Source organism: Electrophorus electricus, chromosome 3, assembly GCF_013358815.1.
Source record: "Electrophorus electricus isolate fEleEle1 chromosome 3, fEleEle1.pri, whole genome shotgun sequence".
Classification (NCBI taxonomy): domain Eukaryota; kingdom Metazoa; phylum Chordata; class Actinopteri; order Gymnotiformes; family Gymnotidae; genus Electrophorus; species Electrophorus electricus.
In genome coordinates, this window is record NC_049537.1 from 15,715,133 (window position 1) to 15,742,610 (window position 27,478).

General features: G+C 40.8%; 1 protein-coding gene across 5 annotated transcripts in view; it reads left to right on the forward strand.

Moving 5' to 3' along the window:
- cntn4 (contactin 4) overlaps positions 1 to 17,829 on the forward strand; it is a 105,916-nt gene extending 88,087 nt beyond the window's left edge. For 2 of the 5 annotated variants that reach the window (XM_027005015.2, XM_027005010.2), the window contains exons 13-23: positions 2,484 to 2,659; positions 3,928 to 4,045; positions 4,750 to 4,908; positions 5,419 to 5,568; positions 6,081 to 6,151; positions 8,236 to 8,470; positions 8,876 to 8,991; positions 11,449 to 11,671; positions 11,790 to 11,902; positions 12,110 to 12,278; positions 12,837 to 13,177. In XM_027005015.2, the coding sequence (XP_026860816.2) occupies positions 2,484 to 2,659; positions 3,928 to 4,045; positions 4,750 to 4,908; positions 5,419 to 5,568; positions 6,081 to 6,151; positions 8,236 to 8,470; positions 8,876 to 8,991; positions 11,449 to 11,671; positions 11,790 to 11,902; positions 12,110 to 12,278; positions 12,837 to 12,928 (1,622 nt within the window). In that variant the 3' untranslated portion in view covers positions 12,929 to 13,177. Of the gene's footprint in view, positions 1 to 2,483; positions 2,660 to 3,927; positions 4,046 to 4,749; positions 4,909 to 5,418; positions 5,569 to 6,080; positions 6,152 to 8,235; positions 8,471 to 8,875; positions 8,992 to 11,448; positions 11,672 to 11,789; positions 11,903 to 12,109; positions 12,279 to 12,836; positions 13,178 to 17,765 lie in introns of those variants that run through there. The other 3 variants (XM_027005011.2, XM_027005014.2, XM_027005013.2) reach the window with 3 other exon arrangements.
- The last annotated feature ends 9,649 nt before the right edge of the window (positions 17,830 to 27,478 follow it).

Below are 27,478 nucleotides of genomic sequence, written 5' to 3' on the forward strand. Positions count from 1 at the left end.
CATTGCATTTAGTGGAGGGGCTGTGGTGGAGAACTCCACCATGAGTGTCGTCCAATTATCTGTAATCAGCGCTGATTATGCACCTTTGCCCTCCTTCACCAGTGCCGCTCATGCAGTCAGTCTCAGGCCTCAGGGCGTCCACTTGTTACCTCTGTCATGACCTGGCTGTAGCATAACAATGACAAAAAGAAGATTGCAGCTTGATAGGGACACTTGACCCAGGCTGACTTTGATCCTTTTCCATGTTAAGCCTTGAGTTTCACATGCTCATACCCCCCTGTGAGAAGCCCCTTCATTAGTCAGCTGCCCATTGGAGAGGTGGAACCAGATGAGCAACGTGGGGAATATGGAAGCATTACCTCACTTTGGTTTTACTGTGCAGGGTTTAGCCATTATTCATGAGCACACCTTTTCTGTGTGTGTGTGTGTGTGTGTGTGTGTGTGAGTGTGTGCACGTGCATGTGTGTGTGACACAGAGGAGCCTGCAGATTGAGACATGTCCGACCTGTCACCGCGCCCTGAGCTGGTAGCCACATTAAATGGTGGCGTGTAAACACAGCGTGGCCTGCTGCCACTGACCTTTCCCTTTAGCCCGATTACTGTGTAATTTCCCATCCACCGACGCTCGGTCTAGAAGCCGGCAACTCTGCCCCCCAGAGAGAGCCATGGAATCTGACAGAGTGACGAAGATCTTTTCACCTTGCCTTTGATAGACCTCTGCAGCGAGTGAAGGTTGCCTACCCGCCCCACCCCACCCATCCTGCGAGCCAAACGTCTGTCCATAACAAGGTATTATATTGATGGCTATCAGTCAGATTATACTTGAGAGTGCTGGCAGGAGTGTCTGCTTCATAAAGCAGGGGTCGTCCATGCAATCTGTCACAAATGATGATGGAGTAGGATAATAAGGCCCCTTTTCCACGTATGTGTCTCCTGAGCCAGCCTCCCGGGTCAGTCTGGCACAGATGAGTTCATCTTGCATCAGAAGGTTTGCCAACTACCCAACCAGGGTGGCGAGCTCTATTAAATGTCCACTGTAGTATGTATGTAGAGCATAGCCTAAACCTGGACTACCCTATATTCTCACACAGAACGTGCTGTTCCATTACAAATATCTAAACAGATTAGTCACTGATAGGTTGGTTAAATATAACCTAAAATATAAAATATAAATATAACCTTAAATATAACTACTGTTTAAATATAACCTTTCCTTATTTATTCGTTCCCATCCTTCCTCCCATCAGGGGATCTCCCATCGCTTTGGAAAGACAAAGACCAATAATGAAGGAAATTTCTTCATGGAAGGACAGCTCACGGAAAAAAGAAAGCAAGAGAGAGGGAAGTCCCCTCAGATTGGAAACGAAAGACCTTTCCTTATTCTCCTGGAAGTGTGCTTCTCACAAGGCATCGGGCGGCATTTTCCGACACAAGGACCATTCCTTCTTCTCGACAACACATTCCCATGTCGAATGAAAGTGCCTGCAGATCCACTTTAAGAGCTGCCATCAGAATACCATGCTGCACGGTGTTGTCAGCCATTGTGCCACTCTGACAGACGGTCGGAGTGGGATCTCATCCGCGCAATAAAAGAAGTGACGCCTCCCTATTGTGTCTGGCACAAAACCCCCGGCAGCACTCCTGATAGCCTTGCCATCACCGTCTGATATCAGAAAAGAGATGAGGGAGATTGTTTCGTATGTAGGGGACCTATAATACAATCCACATGTTCAGCTGCAGATTGAAAGCCGATGGGCCAGCTGATACGTTCCACCTAAATTCGGGGCCTTCATAGGGGTGTCGTTTTCCATGCTTAATTTAGTCCAGGAGAAAAATTCCACTCACATATAAACATACACACACACAGCACCCCCATGAGGCTGAAGAGGTCTTCTGCAGTTGGACAAAAAGCTTTGAGTTTTCTGATTCAGTTCAAATCCATTCTCTTCCTCTCTCTCTCTTTCTTATTCTCTCTCTCTCTACCCACCTCAGTCCCTTTGCACTGTCCCTCTCCATACATATGCTGTATGTGCTGAAGAGCTTTGTGAGAAAGAAACACAGCCTTGCACCCCACTCTCACCGTCACCTTGCACCAAAACAGCACTAGCACCCTCACAACACAGGGAGCACTGCATTCTGGGGCAGCACAGACAGAGCTTCCGAGGGCTTTGGTGGAGCCCCAACAGTGACACATGACGCAGCTTGGAGGGCCCTTGAAGGGTCTGCCGTCCTTCTGCCTACCATCTCTCACCAATTACTCTTCTGCAGAGAATGTTCTCTACTTTTTTCATACAGCTCATGTGAAATGGCAAATTTTTCAGCCAATTCTTTGCTATCCTTGTAGGGCATGATGCAGAGTAAAGAGGACATTTCAAGCACTTGCCTTCGACAGCCAACCAAATGATGAATTGCTGTGTTGTTTTCACAGCCTGCTAGCTCTTACGATGAGCATTAAGCAGAATTCTGTACACTGTACTTTGCAGAGGCAACCGTCATCATGACCCTGCCATCCACATTGGACGTGACCGTGGGCGAGAGCATCGTCCTGCCCTGCCAAGTGGCCCACGACCCCTCACTGGAGCTCAAGTTCACCTGGTTCTTCAATGAGCAGCTCATTCATTTTGGCAACCATGGTGGATACTTCGAGAAAGTCGGTGGAGTAAGTACAGATGTCAAACACAGTGCTCGCTTATAATGAATGAATAATTCCAATAAGGACCATTACATTGTTCCATACTAATCCCAACACTCCTATTCATGTCAAAAACATTAAAGATTCGCTGACTTTCCTCAAACGAGTATTCATGCAAAATGTATAGACAGATTTAGGGCATCACTTTCACAGCAAAGTAACAATGCATTATAGCTATTGTCAAGTGCACTCAAACTACTGTACTTCTAATAGCTGTATAGTGGGAATCATATTATAAGTAATGAATGCATTATTCTCCTGGCCACAGTTGCCACTGTTACCCATAATGAATAGTGGCCCTAGTGTTTTTTCTATCTTACAAAGGCTAATGCATTATTTATAATACTCTTATCTTCCAAGAAACTGCAACTGTTCGAGGGTTAGGGACAGAAAACTATTGATTTTTCTGGTCTTGGACAGTACTGGTGTTGTAAATGTATGTCTCTTGCATTGAGCGGTGCTGAAGACTAGTGCGTATCTGCTAGCATATGCACACTTTCTCATGCATGTACTTCAAAAGAGCAGCTGGGTTTACCTTTTTACCTTTGGTCACTAGTCTGTGGCAATGATTCGCACTGTCACCTGAACATTTTCAGTGTTTCCAGCTATATTCGTCACAGAAGGTTTTGAGCATGATTTTTTATTAAAAAAAGGAATCTAGCAATATTAAAGTCTCATTATGCATGGGAAATGACATGCTGAAATGTGTTAATATAGTGTGAGATCGGGCTTCTCGTGTGCTCATGTTTATTATAGCACTTTAGAGTCACTTTTATTTGATTTTCATTAAAAGTTCATGAATCTTTTATTTTTTCTTTCTTTCTTTTTTTGTTTGGAATTGCATGACTACTTCAGCTTCAGCCGATTCATTGTTTTGGCTCTCAACTCAAGGCATATTATGGGACACCAGTAAGACCACAACAGTCTTCCACCGTGAGGAAGTTTGGAAGAAATTGGTGCACTTAATTTTCACGTTAAAAGCCCTCGCGCATTACTTGGTGCATTCACTGTATGGGGAATGGTGTATATGAAAGGCAACACTTCTGAGAGAAACACAAATGATATTCAGGCTGCTACTCCTCTTAGTTTAAGAATCAGTGCAGAGAGCCAAATGTCCAGGTCATCTCAAGCTTTTGCTCAAATGGACTTTGTGGACTGGGGGTGGGTTCTGGTGGATGGATCTTGAAGCACAGGTTTTTATAAGTGACTGATGTTCCCTGAACTCTGCCCCACAGCGCTCCTCGGGTGACATCATGATCCGGAACATCCAAATGAGGCATGCAGGAAAATACACTTGTGCTGTGCAGACCAAGGTGGACAGCAGCTCTATTGCCACGGACCTGATCGTCAGAGGTACCAACCGCAATGCAAAAACGTATCGTACAGCACCCTAGGGACATCTGTCTAAGATCCTGGAGAATCTCCTTCCGAAAGTTCAATCCCACACCTAACTTAAAGCACCTGGTCCAGCCAGTCGGTACGTTCATGTATGGTGACTTGACCCAGGTGAGATCCATCCTCAGTAGGGTAGAGCTCCAGGATGGAGGGATGTACACTTTGTCACACCCATAACACCCCAGTGCATAAATATTGTGCACTTGCACAGGTGCCTAAATGATATTTACAGATTATGTTTGGGATCATTTCTCTTTTCTCTTTCATTGCATCATCCCCATTTTTGCGGATCTGTGCTGTTAGCTACCTCACAGACGCTCATAAAGCCAATGACGCAGTGCTGCAGAAATAAAAACTCCCACCCACGTGCACTATGAATATTCGGAGAGACCTAGAGACCTAAGAAATGCCGGCTCAAACCATTCTCGCTCGGGCTGATGCAGGGAGGAAGCTATAACTAATTGGAATGATTCAAGCAAACAAAAGGCACCTTTTGCCATAACTTATAAGCTGGACCTCTCTGCTTTAGGCAGCTGTTGATAAGAAAGCCTTTAGACAACATGCCCATGTGTGTGTGTGTGTGTGTGTGTGTGTGTGTGCGTGTCTGTGTCTGTGTCTGTGTGTGTTTGTGTGCATGTGTGTGTGGCTGCCTCCTATTTCAGGCCCCCCAGGGCCTCCTACCAGCATCCATGTGGAAGAGCTCACAGATACCACCGCCACTCTGTCCTGGAAGCCCGGGCCTGATAATCACAGTCCAATTACCGCCTACACCATCCAGGCCAGAACCCCCTTCTCCCTGGGCTGGCAAGCTGTCACTACAGGTATGGCCTCTAACCAGCAGGCGTCTGATCAAATCATTTGCACCATGCTGCCGCCCACCACCACCACCACTCCACATTCCAATGACATTGTTTTTTGTTTGTTTGGTTTTTTCCCCCACTGCCAAATATCACTTGGACATGACGTGAGCAGTGATCACAAAATGACAGTTACTTTGATATTCTGGGTGTAGTTTTGCAGTCATTTATGTTCTTTATGCAGAGATACTACGCTCCATATGTACTAAAATATACAGCTGTTACACAAATCCTTCAGCACTAAAGCCTTGTTAGGTCGCCATGCAGCCTTGCTAACAGTTGCTAACCTAACGATCCCCAGGCATGGCTTGTGTTGGTGTTATGGTCTTTGTTTTCCTGTAAGGCATTTCACCACCTGTCTCTCCAGCCACAGACCAACATATTGTTTGTGCTATCGTCTTGTGCACAACCAGAGCGCTGCCGTTAGCGGCGGGACAGCTCCTGATTAACCGCCTGTGCTTTGTTCCTTGCCAGTGCCAGAGGAGGTGGGGGGTCAGCGACTGAAAGCTACAGTAATCGAGCTCAGCCCCTGGGTGGAGTACGAGTTCAGGGTGTTGGCAAGCAATGTGCTGGGCACCGGCGAGCCGAGCAAGCCCTCCAAGCAGGCGAGGACAAAGGCCACACGTAAGTTTCTCGGGCATGCACACTATACCTGCACCACACACATGCCGCTCTTTCAGATGGCTTAACCAAACGTGCTGCAGGCAGGTTGCATGTAAGCTCACATTGAGATCCATTATGGGTGCACTCAGTGGTGTCGTTTTATTTTACTGCACCTTTGGAAATATTTTACCAAAATAAACTAGTAATTTGCCAGGAAACTTTTAATTCAGTCTTTGATCCAGTCCAGAGATGCACAATATGGACAAATAATGTTTTTGCATGATGTACATGTTATATGACATGCAAAATAAAAAGAGAAAAAGATTATAGACAATAAACAGTTAAATACATAACAGAAATGCATAATGGTGAACTCATTGTTAATGCAAGTGATACTGGCCCACTGTTTTTTATCTTGATTGTGTTAATGTCCATAATGACGTTAAATATAATCTGTGGTGTGGAAGTAAGGGTTAACTAACAGGCCTACCTTAGTTAAGTGTGTGTGTGTGTGTGTTTCCTGGTTCCTATAGTCCCGAAAGTCACTCCAGCTAATGTGAGCGGAGGAGGTGGAAGTCGTTCAGAGTTAGTCATCACTTGGGAGGTAATCTGGCCAACTGTGTGTGTGTGTGTGTGTGTGTGTGTGTGTGTGTGTGTGTGCACGCACTCCCACGTTTGTTTATGTGAATTTTTATAAAGTTACACTTACAGAGTTTGGCAGACATACTCACCCAGAGCAACTTACATATTTATCAAACTCATGACCTTAGTGATACTAGTACCATACTCTTCCTGCTCTACAAGGTGAGCTACAGGAGTATACCTCTAATATGTGGATCATACATATGCAATCACCTTTATGTAATAGGAATCCTAATCCTTTATGTAATGGGAATCTAATCCTAATCCTAAACCTAACCCTATCTTTTACCTCACTAACCAAAAAGTAAGTTTTTACTCTTTCAGTTGTTGATTTTGTATTTCATATTACTTTACTTTGTCCCAATTACTTCAGTGGAGACATCAAGAGCTTCTGCTAAATGCTGTAAATGTCCTGTAAATGCCAGGACTATTTTACAGGTTCTTATAAGGTAGGTTAACATTCATGTGATTTTCCTGACACAGTCAGTTCTGTTTTCTCCTTAAAATTCACATAAACAAACCTAATCCCAGAACATGACTAGGCACCATCTTATCTAGGCTTTTGGAAATCACAGTAAAAAAATGGTTTGTGTAAGGCATGGCAATATCATTTTTGCTAAAAAGCAATAACTGAGAAGTAATAACTTGGAGAAAGTTAAGAAACGCTTTTGAGCCCTTAATAAGATTAAGAAGTTTTCTAACAAGCTGTGAACCAATTTTTAAAAGATTATATTTGCTGTCTGTCATTCTGTTTTTATAACAGATTTTCTATTGTTCTGGTTTTGAAGAGCTAAGTGTGAGAAACGTCGGCAGTGTCTGTTGAGGTTAAAATATTTCACTGCCAAATGATGGAATTCTCTGCAAGTGCCTTGTCTTTGAAATAATAACTTCAATACTTCAGTACCTTTTTTACTGCAGTGGTAGCACATTTAATCCTATTCATTATTTTAATTTGTTCCCACCATGTTAAAGATAGGGCACGCTCGCTTGTGTATACTTGCATGTCTGTATTCTTGGCTTCATTTTTGGTAAATTGTTGTGTAAAGTGTCTTATTTAGCAGCAAGGTGCAGGCAGAGTGCTTGATTACATTTACATTTTCATTTATTCATTTACTTCATGCAGAGATATTCAAAGCAGGTGCACATGTGTGTGTTGGCGTAACAAACTGAGAATATGTGGTGTTCGTTCACGTATCTTTTACTTGAAGGTGATGTAGTAACATGAGCAGCTTTACCACTCCCATTTCTTTGAGTTTTCTTTTCCAGAAAATCAATCCTTCAAAAGAATCCTTGTTTACTTACTTATTTCTATCTGTTTCTACATTTTTAATTTGGTTTCAATAATTCTGTTTGCAGTGCCGTGTAAGATTCTTCTAAAAAGCAGCATTAATGAGCATGCTTTTAAAATTATGAGCAATAGGGCAAACATCTTTGGAAACACATATGGCCACATACAGGCTGCACCGAGTAGAGCCCAATGATCAAATTTGACACCGACAATCTGAAACGCAGCCCCTTTCTATGACAGACATGTCTGATGCACTAGGGACCATTTCCCATCTACATTTTGACAAGCACCAAAAGCAGCCAGTTGTAGAAGATGCAGTTCACTGTATGCCTGCCTCTGGATATGTAAGACCAGAACAGGAATTGCTGCTCTCTTCCCAGCAGAGAGTGTCAGTCCACATAGCATGTGAGGCGTCAAGGCCTGGCAGGTGTCAGGAAAAGCCATCCGCGGAGTCAGCTGCTAGGCTCCCATTTCAGACATGAGCGTGCCAGGGTCTAAACATTGGGCCTTTAGGGCCTACCACACTTGGTAAAGGAAATGCTACACCCTGTAAAGTGTTGAGGTGAAATAGAGGCTATGATGGGTTTTAACTCTAAAAGAGCTGCAATGCTGAGGGGGCTAATAATGTGTGTGTTTGCATGTGTGTGCGTGTGTCTATGCATACATGTTGGCACGTGTGTGTGTGCACGTGGGTACATGTGCTTGCATGTCTACTGGTCTGCGGGGTTGGGTTGTGTGCGTGTGCACGTGTGTCGCAGCCTGTCCCAGAGGAACTTCAGAACGGCCCGGGCTTTGGCTACGTGGTCGCATTTCGACCTTTCGGTGCCACAGGATGGATGCAAGCAGCCGTGCCCTCGGCTGAAGCCTCCAGATACGTCTTCAAGAATGAAAGCATCCAGCCTTTCTCCAAGTTCCAGGTCAAAGTTGGAGTCTACAACAACAAGGGCGAAGGACCTTTTGGGCCTGTAGTTACCATCTACTCTGCTGAGGAGGGTGGGTCTGCATACATCTTTGTAACTAATCTTGCAGTGCATGTCCTCTATATTTGCAATGCTACAAATACCTTAAAGAACCCTTGCACCAAAAAAGCATGCTTTTAAATGGTTAAATGCTCCTGTTTGGCTAATTCTGATTATACAGAATTATATTTTGGTTTAATTTCACATTTTCATTTGAAACAAGACACTTGAGATGTCAGATAAGAGGCTCAACCTATTATGGTTCATCATAAGACATTTTTAATGGTTTAAGCTCACCCCTGGGGGTACTCCACTGACGTCATGGTGCTCTTGATCAGTTCTTGCACTTTGTCTCCCCACTGGATTAGTGGAAAAGAGGTGCTCTTTCTCAGGAGTGTGGCAGATCAAACTGTGATAAGCTGTTGTTCTCTGATCTCAGAGCCGGGCAGAGCACCGACCAGGATTCGTGCACAGAGCCTCTCTGCATCAGAATTGGAGGTGATGTGGAAAGCCCTCCCCTGGAGCACGAGTCGAAGGCGTGTTCTTGGCTATGAGGTACAAGAAAAAAATAGCATAAAATGCTATGTGTAACAGGTATGACCTTGTGTCCTTTAAAAAAGACCACCACCAGAATCAGGTTTCACTCAACAGCTTTTTATGGACAAAAAAATATGGCAGCAAGCAATGAAACTAGTCTAGTTCTGGGTCTCAGTGTCAAATGGAATCACGTAACACACATGCATGGCTAATATTAGATATGGGAATTAAGATCCTTATAAATAAAGCCTTCAGTTGTTCCTTAAAAATCTTCAAACCACATGCCACACTAAGTGATCAATAAGCGTGAAGCTATGGTATAAAATCATGTCATGGAAACACACAGGAAAAAATCTAAGTAGGAACAAAAACATGACCCTGTACATAAAAGATACACAAAAAAAAAAACCAAAAAAAAACATTAGCCATATTATCAACAAAGAAAAATAGATGCAGTTAGCTTTCATTTAAACCAAACTAATGAAATGTGCAAAATGGTGCATTAAATATTTACAGAGACTAAAGCATGCTTTAGATCTCCCACACCCTGATGTACTTTCATTCAGTGCACGTGATACTTCTAAATTACATAATAAAACAAATAAAAATGACACTTGGAATTTCTTAAAATACTTAATCAATAATCAATATGAAACCCTGAAACTTTAATCAAACTTGATAAAAGCAAATCCCCAGAATGTCATAAAGCACCTGCTCTGGCAAGCTCCAAAGTTGAATCAAAATGCCAAACACAGAAGGATAAATACACACCATCCACTCCCAACCACAAGAACATGAGATTGAATGAGTAGCCTTCCCAACTGACGGGGTTTCCCCACCCTTAAAAGCATTGGCTCTGCGCATGCACATCCTCATCAGTCACTCATTTGCCGCACTCACTTTCAATTTGCACCATCTGCTAGCAGTGAACAGCTTAAATGGAAGCCCTAATTTACATTATGCTGGCGTTTCTGACTCTCAGTCCAACAGGAGCCCTTACCTGTACTTCTTTTTTGCATTTTTTTCCTGCTTCAACATCCATTTAAACTCATTAAGCCTTATGAATTGTGAATGACTTAAGTCAGGTGTACTTGGGAAAGGAAGTGCACTAAAACATACATTGTAGCAGTATTTCTGAATGAGGACTAGGAACGCTATTTTGAAAACGAATGCTTACTAGATTTTATTCTTTATTAGTTACCCCATTTATTGTGGCTGAACTATTCTTTTAATACTAAGTGACATCATGGAGCTGTTCCATTGTGTTTTTAACCGCGTAGCACACAAAGGCTGCACCGAATGTGCTGTGGGTGTTTTGTTTTTTTTCACCCCCAAGAATGATTCTTTTTCATTTTCCCCCCATTACCCACCCCTCAGAAAAATCCATGTTTGTGTTTGTGGCTTGAGTGTGGGATTTTGTGCTACACTGAGTAACTAATAAGGCTTTAAATCTTGGCTCTGCTGCAGTATTGATGACTGTCAAGTTGTTCATGCATTTTGGGCAGCGGATAACCCACCTAATAGCATGTTGCAAGTGGTTTCATGTCTTCCTTGGTCCTGAAGCACTTGTTTTGTTCATTTTCTTTCTTCTCCATTACCTCTGTGCTGCCAGTGCTGATGCAGCAAATTTTTATGATGCTAAGAAAAAAGGGGGGGGAATATATACACACACAAAGGGGGGGAATATATATATATATATATATATATATATATATATATATATATATATATATTTATTCCCCCCCTTTGTGTGTGTGTGTATATATATATATATATATAATTTTATTATATTTTATTTATATATAACTGAATTTGTAGCACTGACCTTTGGCTTTGTTTGCTGACTGCATGTATTTTTAAGTTGACAGAACATGGGAATTCAAAGGCAGTATGTAGTTTTAAGGAGGCCCAGACACTGAGGTGTATGATGCACTCCGCACAGTTCATCCTCCGCAAACAGTTCCACAATGAGCAGAAGGACATATCCTATTTGTGTCAGCACCTGCTGCTTTCTCCTCCAGCCTTTTTGCCGCTCTCTCCCAGGGCAATCCCAGGACAATCCTGGGAGAGAGAGGCAGACAGGTATTATCAGTAAACCCGACAGCTAAGAAATGTCACCTTTCATGATGCACCCGTGACAGTGTCATTTAAATACTTCTTACACTTCAGTGGCTACTTAACCAGACCTCCAAATCTCCTTCTCCATTGGGAAGCTGATAGGCAGAAACTCTAATCTGCAAGGGGCATTTGACAGAAATTTTGTGTATATATGTATGCATGTGTGTGTGTGTGTGTGTGTGTGTGTGTGTGTGTGTGTGTGTGTGTGTGTGTGTGTGTGTGTGTGTGTGTGTGTGTGTGTGTGAATTTTTAATCATATGGACAAGCATTTCAGTTTTGGGTTGTTGTTTTGTTTTTTTTTACATAAATCAGAGCTGAGTTGGCCATGAAGGAATTATTATGGTTTTATCTCTTCAGTTGAGATACTGGGAGAAGAAGGAGAAAGAGGATATGGCTAGTGTCCTAAGGACGGTGGGAAATCGGACATCAGCCATTATTCAGGGGTTAAGAGGGAGCAGCACCTACTATGTAACAGTGAGGGCCTACAACACCGCTGGAACTGGGCCACCAAGCACTGCGGTCAACGTGACAACTAAGAAGCCTCGTAAGCAAACAAGTTTTAGAAATGTGCCTACAAGAGGTGAATCGATGGATGCTCTAGCACAGAATTACTGGTAAAGAAAAATGATTTACAGTGTTTTCTGTCCCCCCCCCCCTCGGAAAGCTCTAAAAGTATTTCTTCTACCATTCATTTCCAGCTCCCAGTCAGCCCCCTGTAAAGGTCATGTGGAACACATCCAACTCCAAGATCATTCTGAATTGGGAGCAAGTGAAAGCTCTGGAGAATGAATCGGAGGTTACGGGATATAAGGTGAGCAGCATTCTGGTTCTTTTCCTGTCAATAATGGAACTGACCTGCTTGCAGTCCATTTCAGCTCCATCAATAAGAGAACTGAAACTGAACTATGAAGTTCACATAAATATGGATCTTTCTGCTTGCCGAATCATTGGACTCAAACTTTAGCCTTCTTGCAAAACCTTAAAGAACGCTCCTCTGACCTGTGCACTTCCCTTGTAGGTTTTGTACAAGCAGAATCGTCATAGTCGGACTCGAGTCATGGAGACAAACACCACATCTGTGGAGCTGTCTCTGCCTCCTGACGAGGAATACATCATTCAGATCAAACCATTTGGGGAGGGAGGAGAAGGAAGCAGCAGCAGACAAATCACCATCCCAAGAATATCAGGTACTTACTCCTCCTCAAACTATTAAAAACATATCTTTGGAAGAGGACCTGTGGGTAGTGCATCAGGATACGAGTGCACTAATTTAAACACCAACAATAGGAGAAGATTATGCAGAACACAATTATGTTCAGATCCAGCTACTGGCAAAACATGTGCGCATCAAACTATTAGTTTTGCATCACAAAACTACTGAAATATTGACTGAATTACTGAATTAATGAATTATTATGATGATGTGCTTTCAACATTTTAAAGTTTATTCAACGTTCGTGCTTTCAACATTTTGGTGTTTGGTCTGATTGTACTGAGTGTGGAATTCATCTCACTCACCAAATGTGGTTTGTGTTTGTCCTGAATAAAACAGCATATTTGTTCTCAAAATAATGATTAGTGACCTCTGTGGTTATGTTGCCTTTACTTGTTTCAACAAAGATAATCTCCAAATTCCCAAGACTTCCCACATCCATCCACTTCACTCAGCTTCAGTGTGTTTGCCCTTAAATGCATTTGTCCTTAAGCACCCTTTCACGTTCCCTTTTGTCTTTGCTCCTCCCCAGGTCCCAACGCAATCGGATCTGCCTCCAGTGTGTCCACTCTCTCTGCACTCAGTACAATAGCCCTGTCCCTCACAGCCCGGACGTCCTTATGACAAAAAGCAGCCCAGGTGCCCCGGTTCCAGACGAGACACTCTCGTTAGGTAGGCGACTCTGAGAGAAGAGACTTGGACGGATCAATGAAAACTTCCACCCAATCAAACCCGCTCATATTATAGAAGGAAAAAGGTCAGAAGGACAGGTCCCAAGGAAAGAACATACCGGAATGATTATATGGGTTTGCGGTTCAGATGACTGTTCAGAACAGGATGCCTGTCGGTGGACATGAATTTGTTGTTACCAAAGCAGATAATACACTATATATATATATATATATATATATATATATATATATATATATATATATGTGTGTGTGTGTGTGTGTGTGTGTGTGTGTGTGTGTGTATATATATATATATATATATATATATATATATATATATATATATATATATATTAGAATACATCTTATTCATTTTTGTATGCCATAACTACATTTTCATCCTGTTTTGGGGTTTGATCTAGCTGATCAAATGGCCTCTGTTGTTCCAATGAGGTTAGGGTGTGTAGAAATTGTTGTAGATGCATGTCATTTACAATGTTTCATAGGGAAGTGCAGGTATTCCAATCCTTTACCATTTAAAGCAAGACCCATTAGTCCTTAGCAGTGGCAGTAAACAAAGTGTAAGATGACATAGATCTTGCTTAAGGGGCCCAGACACCGAGAGTTGTCCAGGACTTCTAAGCGTTCACCCCGAGTGGATCCTTAAACTGAATTCATTTCTGCTGGGAAGAAAGAAGAAGAAAAGAGGGAAAAAGAAGGTAACAGTGACAGACTAGGAACCTACAAGAATGTCTCTTATACTGCACATGGAGGTGGTCTTCTTTGAAGACTCTTTGCTTCGACTTCCTTGACTTGATCAGCGAACTCTGCTGTCACCTGCACAAAAACAACATCGACATTCACATGGCTCTCTTGCCATCTCATTCTTGGCCTCACCGTTTAGTTTGTGACACGTCCAGAGCTTCTCTTCACCTCGTTTGTGCCTCGTCTCATGTCTTAAAATCCTCAGGTCCTCAAAAAAAAAAAAAAAGCCTTAACTTATCACATCATTAGTGCTATCTCCTAACATGCTACAGAGTAGTAGTACTACACACCGAGAGACAGCACAGATGGCTTGGGGCAGGAGGCTGGGGGCTTACAGTCAGCTGGGGTTTTGGGTTTCCCATTGAAGGTTTTGGGCCATCATTCCTAGTCCACCACTTATAATTTTTTCACACTGTACCAATTGTACGCTGTTATCCATGGCTTAAGGGCAATACAGCGTATCGTGTAGAAGGGCCTTGGACTGCATTTAGAAAAGATATAATTAATCTGCTGCTGACCTTTCTGTTCTCCTTTCTCTCAATGTCATGTGGGACTGGTACCCTATAATAGCTAGCTTGTAATCTAGTCAGGTGGAGGTTCATAAGATGTAGGCTACATCTAAAGGTTGAAATTCTAAGACTCAAAGGGAAAAAAAAAATGTATAACATGCTTTTTTTTTTGTATATTTCAGAATTTATATTTAAGGGGGAAAACAAAAACAACAGAAAGTTTCCTAAGAGCTGTACTTAGTTTTTACCTAATGAAAAAGAGAAAAATGTGGCTGTGTCACTCTGCATGTTGGTGTATTATTCTCCATATCCGTTAATTTGCTGCAGACTTAATGGCTTGTGACCATGCAAAAGTCCAGAAATACAGGTGTCCATTTCGAGGGGTTTGTGTATATGTGTGTGCCTGCTGTAGCCATCTCTACCTCTCTTTCTGTTTCTTTCCATCTGTCTGTTTGTCTCTCTGTCCCTACCCCCCCCCCCCACCCCCACCCCCCACGGTACACAACATCATAACATCATCAAAAATCTGACTGTAAAATCCACAGATTATTTTATTTGGTGTGCATTTATACCAGGTCAAAGAATAAAGTTTTTTTAAATTATTGGGGGGTTTTTGTTTCTTTTAAAAATTGGTTGGAATTTGATGTGGATTTGTTCGTTGCAACCGATTCAGAACCAAGAAGGAGGGTTAATTAGTGGATGAATGTGCTCTGGCAGTTTAAGGAACCACAATTTCCAAAAGAGAGCCTCAAATTGAAGTGCCAAGAGACTGTAAGGATGTAGATACCATTCCAACCTGTATTAGCAGGTGGCATCACATTAAATTTCTAGCACTAGTCCGATGCATACAGGGATATGCACGTTTTTTAATCTCCCAGGTAAACTGTAGAAAGTCTTCTGTATGTAATATAAGCATAAAATAGTAACATTTCATGCCTTACATGAAACACTATTGTTTATCAACAGAAAGCATTTACAAAGGTATCACTTACTGGACTAATAAAATTCATGGAATGGCCTATTGTTAAAGCACTATACAAAAATCAGATAGGTGTCCAAGATTCACACATAATTTTAATTAAATAATTACAGCCTAATAATAGATTGTCTGCTAATTAAGGAACATGTTTAGGGCTTACAAATCACAAATAGACAAATAGATTTTGCTATAAATAGACAGTTGGTATAGAGTTTCAGATAACATTATGTGAGTATATTCTCGCTGACTCTCCATGGTTAATGTTTAACACCTAGTAAAAAAGACTAGGTCAGCTAACCCTTGTTTGTTGCAATCTCCCTGTCACTGCTGTCCACCCTCATAAAATGTTATAGCTTACCAATTTTCACTGTACACCAGTGTGTTGACAATAAAGACTTCTTCTCTTATTGGACATATGGGGAAATTGTAGGAATGTGGAAAAACACACAAAAAAACAAGTGTTCAAAAAACAATAACAGTGTTAAACATATGATAAACTGGAAAAATCTAATTGGGGGCACCTGGCCCAAACGAAAATACCCACAATGTGGGCTCAAGGAGCTAGACCAGTAACAGAAAAATCATTATAAAGATAAAACATGATTTAATTAGATGACTCATTCTGTGATTGTTACCGCTGCTGCCGCTTTGTGGATGGTGGACAGCTACCATTCCATCTTTAAGCAAACAACAGGGAATAATAAATGCTAGTATACCATGATGGATTCCTACATGATGGCTAAATAAAGGTTAAGAAGTGTCAAGGTGTCTCTGTGGAACTGTTAAGATATTTTCTTGCTCTCCAGTTCCCAAGGAAGCAGGCTCCTTATACCATATCCATGTATGGTTTTCAAAGAGGGTTGCAGAAAAACAGCTCAGTTTCAAGAGACATAACGGACCATCACAGGCAGATAATGGTTCTACTGAAAAATGGGTCTTGAAGTATTTCACATTAAAAAGGTTACAATGATCAATAGTGAATGAATAATTTTTGTAACTAGGTAGCACAATCAAAGCTGCATTAACATTTACCAGTCCTGCTGGAATTTGTCCTATTTGCCATCTTAAGATACCTAGAAGTGCATATTAGAAATGAGCATTAGGATATGAGTGAATGATCCCATGGAAGAGAGGTCTTGTTCTGTTACTTAATATGGGGTGCCCAATGAAGTCCTCGCCCCAAAAGGGACAGGTGTGATTCAGTAACATTGAGCTTTTTGCAGCTTCAGAGAAGGCTAAAATCTTGCTATGCCCACTCTCACTAGAACATCTCACTAACCTTTAGCTGCAGCCTAAGAAGTGGCCTTTCTTTGGCACCATCCATCCTTTGTACAAGTGCAGCATACACCCGAGAGAGCAAGCGAGGGGACCGGACCCCTCGGGGCCCCAGCAGACTTTGAAAGGTGCTCCGATGTGACTTCCCCAAAAGCAAAAGAGTAGGATGCAAGAGTTGTAGCCGACATGATCTTTAATTCATGCAGAATTGATTTCAACTCTGGATTTTATTATCAGTAGGTAAAAAATACCTTACTGACCTTACCAGTCTTTAATACATGTAGCTTTAAGGCTTTTCGAGGAGCCAGAGGATAACTACATTGCTATAGCCCAAGCCCAACTGTGAAAAACCTTGTTGTCACAGTCAATCCTGACCTGTCCTTTGATGTGCATATAGGTAATATTACTAAGGTAACTAACTTTCATCTTCGAAATATTGCAAAGATCAGAAATGCACTGTCTGTACATGATGCAGAGAAACTAGTTCATGCTTATCTTTCCTCAAGATTGGACTACTGTATTGCCCTGCTAACTTAATGTTCTAGTAAGAGTTTTAACAAACTTCAGTTAGCCCAGAATGTGGCAGCTTACAAGACCCAGAAAGTCGGATCATCTTAGCCCCCCATATTATCAACACTCCACTCCTAAAATTATGCATTGATTATAAAATTCTGTTATTGACATATGTGGCCATAGTAACATGCAAGCTCTACGTGGCCTTGCTCTTTAGTATCTAAGCAAACTTACTTTGTATTATGAACCATGATCTCTACTTAGATCACAAGATGCTGCTTATCTATTATTACATATAATTATGAATGTTACATCAGGATGAAGAGCATTTTCATACAAATTCCCCCTGCTGTGGAATAACATGGACACTGGACTCGGTTTCTGTTTTAGTCTAGATTGAAACCTTATTTGTTTGGTCAAGCTTTTGGAAATAAATTCTCATGTTAGATAAATGGTGCAGATCTTCAGTTTCATAGAAACAGAAAATGAAGGTAAAGTGAGATGTTGGTGCTGACATCCTACCAATCTCGCATTCACACAGGTTTGTTGACAGTAGAGTGGAGGGGCATTGATGTCTCAGGGAGGCCTCATGTCTGTGCTACATCTGACTCTCCCCTTTTAGCTAAGCTGTTTCAGCTAGCTCTGCCAAACATTCTATTGTACTCTATTAATCATATAAAACTGTCCAGTGCATTCTGAACAGAGCTAACTAACTCCGAGCTGAACAACTGCTTCTCTTGTCTATCCAGATGCTAATGTAAGCTCAACCCTCTAGGAGAGTTCCTGTTTGTCTGCTCTTCAGACCAGCCTGACCAACAAGGACCCTCCAGCTGTACCTTATTGGATCATCTGCATGTTCTATCTACTCTCCTGAAAAGATCAAAAACTGTTACTGGGTGCCATGGAGACTTTTGAGAAGTCTAGCTATCGGCTCTCCTGCTAGACTATATTTCCCGTGCAGACACTGAACTGGTCTCCAGTGAATAATCTGAGTACTTCTGCCAAATATTTCTTAGTTATTTCTTAAGGGTTGTAAACTACTCTTATACATTTTAGTTATAAGCAAAAGCAATTCATGTTATTAGTTTGCCATCTGGTGTTGACCAAAGGAGGATGAGTTCCCCTTCTGAGCACTGGTTCCTCTCAAAGTTTCTTCTTCATGTTCTCAGGGAGTTTTCCTTGCCACTGTCCCCTTGACTTGCTTAATAGGGACCTGGACCTGAATTCTCTGGGTATATGATTTCTGTAAAGATGCTTTGTGACAACACATGTTGTAAAAAGCATTATACAAACAAATTTGAATTAAATTGAAGGTTACCTGAGAAAGAGATTGGGGATGGTGGAGTAACTGGTGTTTTTTTATGTTTTGCACTATTGTAAATGTACACTTACTGATGCTGAGAGGTGACCAAGGATAAGTTTTTTTTTTTCTGACGCCCTGACTTTTGAATTAAGCACTGGTCTACAAAACTGGTATTGAGATTGAGAACAATCTTATTGTCACTGATGACTTGCTGAAATATCCAAGATTAGTCCTGAAAATGTAACTTCTACAGAAATATGGAGAATCTAAGCCTTGTTCTGGAGATGTGCTGCTAAGAACTTTTTTAGTTCCAACCATAAAATAAAGCCTTTATCTACTCAGACTACAGCAGGTGAGTTAATATAAATGCATTGTATTAATACTTTGATGAGATGTAGATCTCTGCAAGTAGGGTTCCCCTTGTGTAAACCAATAGTTACATTTATGTGAACATAAGAAGTTGTAAACCAAGAAATTGCGAAACTCATGTAAACCAGTAGTTATGTTAACATGCACATAAGTCCAACTAAATTCTGCACAAAGATGTTTAGTTGTATAAAAATGCATGCTGTGTCTTAAATCATGTATTATACTCAGAGTATATACTTTTTTCTATCTCTGAAGTGTGAGCAATTTTAGAACACTACTATGAAGTATTTGGTTAAATTCTATATTACAGAATTGCACTTAAAGGATATAATATGCTCATATAAGACCTAATCCATTGAGTAACCTAACCAACATTAGATGGCACTTTTCAAATATGAACTAGTGTTACAAGCCAATTGAGTATTTGTGGATTGGTGATTTTTGCTCTGCTGATCATTTATCTATCCTTATTACAGGAAAATCCATAGAGTCATCTGATTGGTGTAGTAGAGGACGCTCAACCTATGTAAGGGCTGGAAAAGACTGGGATGAGGGCAGTGGAGTGCTGCTCCAGCCTCACATCTATGCCATAAGCCCACCCACAGGCTAGATCAACCCAACATTCCTGTGTAGTTCAAATGGATGCGAAATAAAACATGCCGCTTTGTGCTTTGGGAATAGGAAGTGTGTGCCCTGTTTGGTAGTGTGGTTTCAAGTTAGGGTAATTTTGTTTTAACCCTAGGTTAAGTTATCAGCTCTCTTTTTTTGACTTGGAAGGTTCACTGGTTCGAGCCCTGCCACTGCCGGGGTTGCTGCTGTTGGGCCCCTGAGCAAGGTCCTTAACCATCAGTTGCTCCTGTCTAGGTTTGGGCTGCCTGGCAGTATCCGAGCCTGCTGGCATTGATGGTGTGGCTGTCATCAGTGGAATTCTGTGCCTCTGTTCTATTGTGTATGATGATGATTTCTAGATTGTTGAGGCAGCAGCTTGCCACTGTTTTATTTTCTGTGGCTCATTGGCACTTGCATGAGAGATGTACAATGTCAGTAGATAATTCCAGTTTATATATATATATATGATAATTATTGCCCAATTATGTCCAGTTTAATTGGCCTTTTCTGGCCTTTTTTATGTATGACCTTTTTTGCTATCACCTTGACCCTGAGGTCGTAACGCTAGTCAGACTACCTTCTTGTAAATAAACTGATGCATACATAATGAATATGGAAATAATTGAACACTTATTATTTTTGTAATTTGTAAATGTAGCTTTTCTTTTTGTGATGTATGATGGGTTTGAAATAGACAATTGACCTCGACGTCTTGAATAGTATGACAGATATTAGTTTGGACCACGTTTCACCTCTCTCTCTCTCCATCTCTCTCTCTCTCACACACACACACTCTCTCTCTCTCTCGCTCTCTCTCTCTCTCTCTCTCTCTCTCTCAGTCTCTGTTCATTCTTTTTTTTTTACATAGAAAAAAATGAATACCTGCAAAAGTTATATTAGCATAAATCCAAGGGTAGGAAAATAGCTGTCAGGTATATAGGCAGTCTTCTTTGCAAAGGGATAAGTCTGCAAGTTTTTGTAATTTAGCATGCCATATCCTGTTAATGAAAGCCTTTAGTATCTTGGCAGTTGGAACTAAACTGTGTAGGGTGATACCCTGGATGGAGTGTGTAATCCTTCATTAGACCAGTGGACCTTTTGTCAACTTCTTCACTCACTGAAACATCTATAAGATATAATTATGATATTTTTATCTATAATTTGGAAGTTCTTAGAAGTATTTTTGGTTATCAGTAGTAGTCAATATGGACCTACTCTAAAGAGTGGGTTGGGAGTGGGTTACCTATGTGAGTAGACTGGATAGTTCTCCTAACCATGTGTGAAGAAGCTTAAAGTGTGTTACCCCAAGCTTCATATTAACCATTAGGCCAGGGGGAATTTTTACACACATTTTGTTTTTTTTATATTTGACATTTGTAACACATATGATTCTGTTATACAAGAATTTTACTTGTTGCTTTGACTCACAAAGGATCATGAGGGTTTGTACACATTTAATATGAAGAAAAGCATTTTATGCACAAAATGAAAAGTATAACAAATTCATTCTACTTTGAAATCCAATCGTCTTTCAGAGGAAAACCTAGATACAAGGCATTTATTTATTTAAAGCATCTGGGTGAAAGGATGTGTTTGGCATGTATCCTTTTATTGGTGTTTTTATTGTTTTTATTTATTTATTAAAAAGGTGATTTGCATTCAGAAAGCTTTATGGCTTTAGCAGAGTATTATGATGTCTGGCTTTTGTTAACGAAAGCAGAATTTAAATTAGTCCAGGAGGGGGCATGAGTACTCTATATAGGCCCATGAACAGAGAGGGTTCTCCCTGTTCCATCACCATGCAGTGGCCTGCTGTGTAATCTGCTCACATCTGAACAGACAAATCTTCCCTTGCACATGTTCTTGGATTTGTAAGTGTCAAAATCAATGCAAGTGATCTGTAGCCACTGGAACAGCAGTAAATAATATTTTTTTCTAAGGATGAAGAATGGGACAAAACAAAAATTTAAAAAACGCTACTTCGTATGTAATCTGTGAAACACTTCTACACAAAGCACAACTAATTTTAATCAAGAGATTGTCAGAGTGTCTGTTCATTACATTGTTAAATAAGATTAAGCGCATAATACTTGAACATATAATGATGAAGCGTTGTAATTTTCAAATTATGGGTTCTATCACTATGTGTAATTGGAGTGTCATACAATTATGGAAATCACTGGGTAAATAGGATTTAAGGTAATATAAAAGGATCTTAAAACATCCAAACACTCTCATTTACTGAATTAGGGGGGACTCTCCCTGTGAATCCTCATTTAACACATCCATCTAGGCTTTTTTAGCCACAGACCATGATGACCACTAGATGGCAGTAAACAACTAATTGTGGTGAGCAGTATTTACAATTTACCGCATTTAGCTGACGCTTCTATCCAAAAAGACTTGTCATGTCTGAATACAGCTTGAGGAAGAGGGGGTTAAGGGCCTTGCTCAGGGTCCCAACAGTGGCAACGTGGCAGCAGTGGGGCTTGAAAAGGCAACCTTCTGAATACAAGTCAAATACCATAACCACTGAGCCTCTTCTACATGTAGTATATACCTTGCATTTCCACCATACACTTAAATTGGCTAATAAGACATCTATATTCTAGACTTGCTGGTACAACAGCAAGTTTGTATGTAACCAGCTGAACAGCCAGCCACCACCTAGGTATAATCATGTATAACAATAAAAGCGTGTAAAAAAAAAAAAGAAAAAAAAAGAAACAAAAAAAGCATTGCCTACATAATGCATAATAAGGCTATAGGGAGATCATATGTTATTTTTATATAGTTTTTTTTCTTCAAATATAACTCCTCATGCTGTGTATAATCATATGCACTACAGCACATTTATTGTCATGTTGCTGTTTTGCAATCTATCAGAAAGTTCGATCGTTTTAAAACCTCTTAAATACATTATATTGGATAAAGAGGGCAGCTTCAACCCAAGGTGTTGAAATGACCTTGTCAGACAATCAATAGGCTAGCCAAGTCCTGGCTACAGTTTTAAGGCTGAGGCCATTTATTCTGTAGTCAGTTTTGGTTAGTTTTTATTCTCCCAGATTTAACACCTCCTTTCATTATCTTTCCACACATCAAGTCACCCATTTCTCTTTTAAACTGTTTTTTAATTTTGTGGACCATATCAGATAGGTCATTCACTTACACTGAGCAAGGGACAGTTTACAAAAAGATAAGAAGAATTAAAATCACAACAGAATTTCATTTATTCAAATTCTCCTATGACATGATAGAGTAACATAACATAACATACCCATGTTGAAATAAAGCTCAAATGAGCTATATGGATTCTGTGATGTGCAAATATTTTTGTCTGACCTTTACCATGGCTTCTTACACCCAGAAGCATTTATTTCCACGGAGAATTGACTGATGGCATCACGTCCCCTTGCAGTAGTTTTTGCATGTGTGCACTTTTTTTTTTTGTCTAAAATTGTTTTCTTGTAAATTCTCAAATGGTGTGCTTTTCTTAAGCATATCATTAGTTTGGCAATGGGGGTCTGCAATCTGATCATTGGTTGATTATATATAATTAGAATTTAGACCATCATGAAAAGCAGTGACCAAATGTACAACTTTAATAAAACACAGAAGATTATATTTCTGTGAGGTTCTTAAGGTTATTGAGCTTGTCTGATTATTCTGAAAAAGCAGCCATCTGCTCAGATTAAACCTCTCGGTTAAAAAGGATTCAGTACTGTCTAAATAATCTGCCTGTTTCAGTACAAACATCTCATGATGTCCCCACTTATTACAAGATGTATGAAAGCTCTCTCCTTATCCTGCTCTTCAGTAATAAGCAACAGCTGTTTATCTGTGCTTTTTGTTATCTATAAGAAACTGGACATTATCTGTAATACTTTCCAAGTTTTTTGTGGTTAATTCTTGCTAAATATTTAAATGAATACCGTCAATAGACAGAAGAGAGACTCCACCTAAACTTGTTGTTTGCTAGTTATTAAAATTGTTTGTTCTTAAGCTCATCCATGCATTAAGTTGGGTTTTTACACCCTCTGACCTGAGATCATGATATCCCTCATAGGGCCAGAGAGTAACAGGTGTCTTTCTTTTTAAATTTTAGATCAACTTCTCACTGGCCTTTCCGATTTTGCTGAAGTAATGTTTTTCTTGCTGATGAAGTTTATGTTTTCATTAAAACTGCCATTTTATTATTACATTAAGCTACAATTTTGTGTATGTCTTTAAACCTTTTATATTTCTCACTAAAAAGTAGCTGTGTTGACCTCTCAACCTAGCCTTCTGCCCCACTGCACTCTGCTTTGCTGGCCTACTGTTAGGTTAGATCAGTTGGCTAATAAATTGTCCTGGAGAGTGAGTGTGTGCGAGTGAGTGTATGTGTGTGTGTGCCCAGTGGTTGATGGTGCTCTGTCCTGGTTGTTGTCCTCTCTCCCAGTGGTGGATGGTGTTCTGTCCTGGTTGTTGTCCTCTCTCCCAGTGGTGGATGGTGCTCTGTCCTGGTTGTTGTCCTCTCTCCCAGTGGTGGATGGTGTTCTGTCCTGGTTGTTGTCCTCTCTCCCAGTGGTGGATGGTGCTCTGTCCTGGTTGTTGTCCTCTCTCCCAGTGGTTGATGGTGCTCTGTCCTGGTTGTTGTCCTCTCTTCCAGTGGTGGATGGTGTTCTGTCCTGGTTGTTGTCCTCTCTCCCAGTGGTTGATGGTGCTCTGTCCTGGTTGTTGTCCTCTCTCCCAGTGGTGGATGGTGTTCTGTCCTGGTTGTTGTCCTCTCTCCCAGTGGTGGATGGTGCTCTGTCTTAGTTGTTGTCCTCTCTCCCAGTGGTGGATGGTGCTCTGTCCTGGTTGTTGTCCTCTCTCCCAGTGGTGGATGGTGCTCTGTCCTAGTTGTTGTCCTCTCTCCCAGTGGTGGATGGTGCTCTGTCCTCTCTCCCCTCCCTGGACCTGATTCAGTCCCACAAGGCATCTGAGGATTCTGGATGAGAGTGCAATATGTGCAATTGGCTTCTCAACATTGTGTGACTGGATGTAAATGCCGTGCATGTCATAACTGTAAAGCAACCTTGGATTCCTTGAAAGGCGCTATATAACTTCATTTATTCATTCACACTGACCTGCCTTTTTTTATCTCTTACATTTCTTTCATACTTGCATAGACTCAGATAGACACAGTGTAGAAACCTTGAACAAGTTTAATACGAAACAAAACACAATAAAACAAGACGAGAGCAAAACAAATATGAAAAGGCACACACTAGGAAGCCCCATGAAGTGGCACAGTCAACACAGGAGTCATGGTGTTCAGACTGCAACACTGAGATGGAGCAGCTGGTTTATATACATTGCATACACTGAACTGTAACAAGCATCAGGTGACTAATAATCAGGGGTGGTGTATTGTTGAGGATGTGCAGATGAGATGTATGACACGTACTACAAACTCACTAACCATCATGGTTCTTAACCTCTTTGTTTCTATTTTCTTTGTGAAGTCTCTCACTACAGAAGTTTCTAAATCATAATGGTGCCTGCATCTCTACAGCATACAGTTTACCTACCTTTGCTTTAGCCTATCCTGTAATAGCATGTTCACCCGTGTCTTAATCTGTTTCTCATTTGTTGATTTCTGGATTACCTTAATTGTCCCATTTGCCTAAAATCCAATTTGGACTTTTTACCTTTCATTGCTTTGTTTAAGAAAACAAATTACATGTCCCCCATGCGATTCAGAATGTCCCCTCAGGATCCTGTGCACACACACACACACACAACTTGTGGATCAGACAGACCAAGCGACAATGACAAGAATCATGCAGGCACCAAGGCAATTTGTATATGACTTCATCATTGCTGTCCAGAACATCATCTCCAAGGGCACCACTTATTGGACTTTGTCTTCAGTGTGCTACAACAGCTGAAGACCATGTCGCCGGTGACAGTGAGTGAAAAGAAAATTGCTTCCAGTTGTTACTGGAGCCTCAAAACCGCACCACCGCAGAGTGGAAAAAGCTCCATTCTTCATTGTGCTTATGGAAGTAACAGAATTTGACGCAAGCAGCATGAACCCATGGTTCCATCATGCTGTGTTTCTATGGTACAGGCCAGCGGTGTCAGGGTTCTCCTGGAACATGTTAGGGCAGCCCTGCTGAAAAATATCTGAAAGCATTCAAGTTAGCGCCTTCACGGCGACAGTTTACCCACACTCAGATTGTACAATGGCGCAATGTAGTCCTTTTCACATGTAAAACATTCCAGCACATTGCAGCCAGCATCTTGTAGGATCCATATTATTCTCAAGGACTGGCAATACAGCACTAACCTGACCCCAAAGCTAACCTGATAATCCTGCCGTCTCACTTATTTTCTGTCACTGGGACATCTCTCATATGAACTAGAAAACTGGATAGTGAATGTAACCCAATTCATATCTGAGAGGAGTCCATAAAAGAAATGGTCTTTAGTACCTAATGAGGTATTTAATAACATGTTGTCGTCTGTCCAATGCATCTTCACTCTTTAGGGCATTTGTTAACACTTGAAGACTTGAAGAAATATGAGTGGAGGTTTTGTAGCCATGCACATTCATGGCATTATGATATATTCAGCCAGCATGAAGGAATACATACAGCACATTACGACTGTTCTCATGTGTCTCAGATGACCACAATATCCTTGCTCAGATATATAATGGTTCCTGAGAGCATATGGCTGAAGCAGAAGAAAGGTTGATGCAGTTTTTTCCTGAATGAACCTCACAACTGTCAAAGTTGGTCTAGAAGGTATCTGGAGAGGACCAACCAAAATCTGCGGAAGGTTCTGCAGAACGTTCATCAGGAGTAGCGGGTTAATGAAACATAGAGCACACATCAGACAGTATGTAGATGGAGGCTGAGAATAACCTGAGATGTTCCAAGTGATGCTGTAAAAATGTGCAACATGGTCACAAACACAGACAGACAGTGCATTCATAGGCAGGTTTTTAACCAATAAATAAAAAAGAAAAAGTTCAAAGCCACACAGGAAAGGAAAACTAATGCCTGGGACTCACAAGCAGTGCAGAGGAGTATCACAAGACTTCACAAAGGCATTAGGCAAACATAGAATACTAAATGTGTAATAGGGATATGAAATGAAGCACAAGTGTAGGTGATTAGTGGAAAAAGCAACAACCTGATACCTCGGGAACAGTAGGACCACCTAGAGCAGTAACTTCACTACACAAACTAACAAGAACAAAGAAAAGTTCAATTTGTTTCTTCTTTAAACAGGCCCCAAGATATGTTTTACATTTGAAATCTGTCAGGGAGACCACTGATTTTTCAAGACTGCCAAAAGTTGTAGCTGAAAGCAGTGCAACTAGACAAGTAAATATACATTTGATACTAGTTATGCTGTAATATTATGCCAAAATGTTATGACACTACACTGCCCTTAAGGGTATATTTGTTAAATAACAGTGGATGGATGCTATGTATGTGGATTATTATTATTGTTGTTGTTGTTGTTGTTGTTGTTGTTGTTGTTGTTGTTGTTGTTGTTGCTGCTGCTGCTGCTGCTGCTGTTGTTGTTGTTAATATCAGTATTATTATTATTATTATTATTATTATTATTATAGTGATGACACAGCTTCTTTCATTTTCATAAGTAGTCCAGAAACTGTGACTTTGAAGGACAGGAGCAAGGCCCAAGTGTTAATCTCAAAAAGTACTTTATTTGCAAAATAAATAAAGGCAAGTCTTCAGCAAAGAAGGCAACAAGTTCAACAAGGTGTCTGACTGGTAGCCAGGGAACATCACTGCAAATCACTGAACTTGGGCACCTGTGGGGAGACATGGTAAATGAAGGACAGGTGAAGGTGATGATTTCATAAATGTTTGTTTGGAATGAGGAAGTGGTCTGAGAGGGCTGGCTGGGTACCGGCCAGGCTGAGCCATGAGTATTGTTTATATGAAGTTCAAAAATGATTTACTATTAATTTTTTTTTTAATAATGATGTGCATTCCAGGTGAGTTTGTGCCTAAAAATGCTGCTTTTGTTTTTGAGTGGCAATCTGGTCACCAGACATTATGTATAAGCATTCATTCATTCATTCATTCATTCATTCATTCATTCATTCATTCATGTTTATAGACGTAGGTGCAGATTTACCAAATGTTTTGTGTGCACAAAAGCAGTACATACATCATT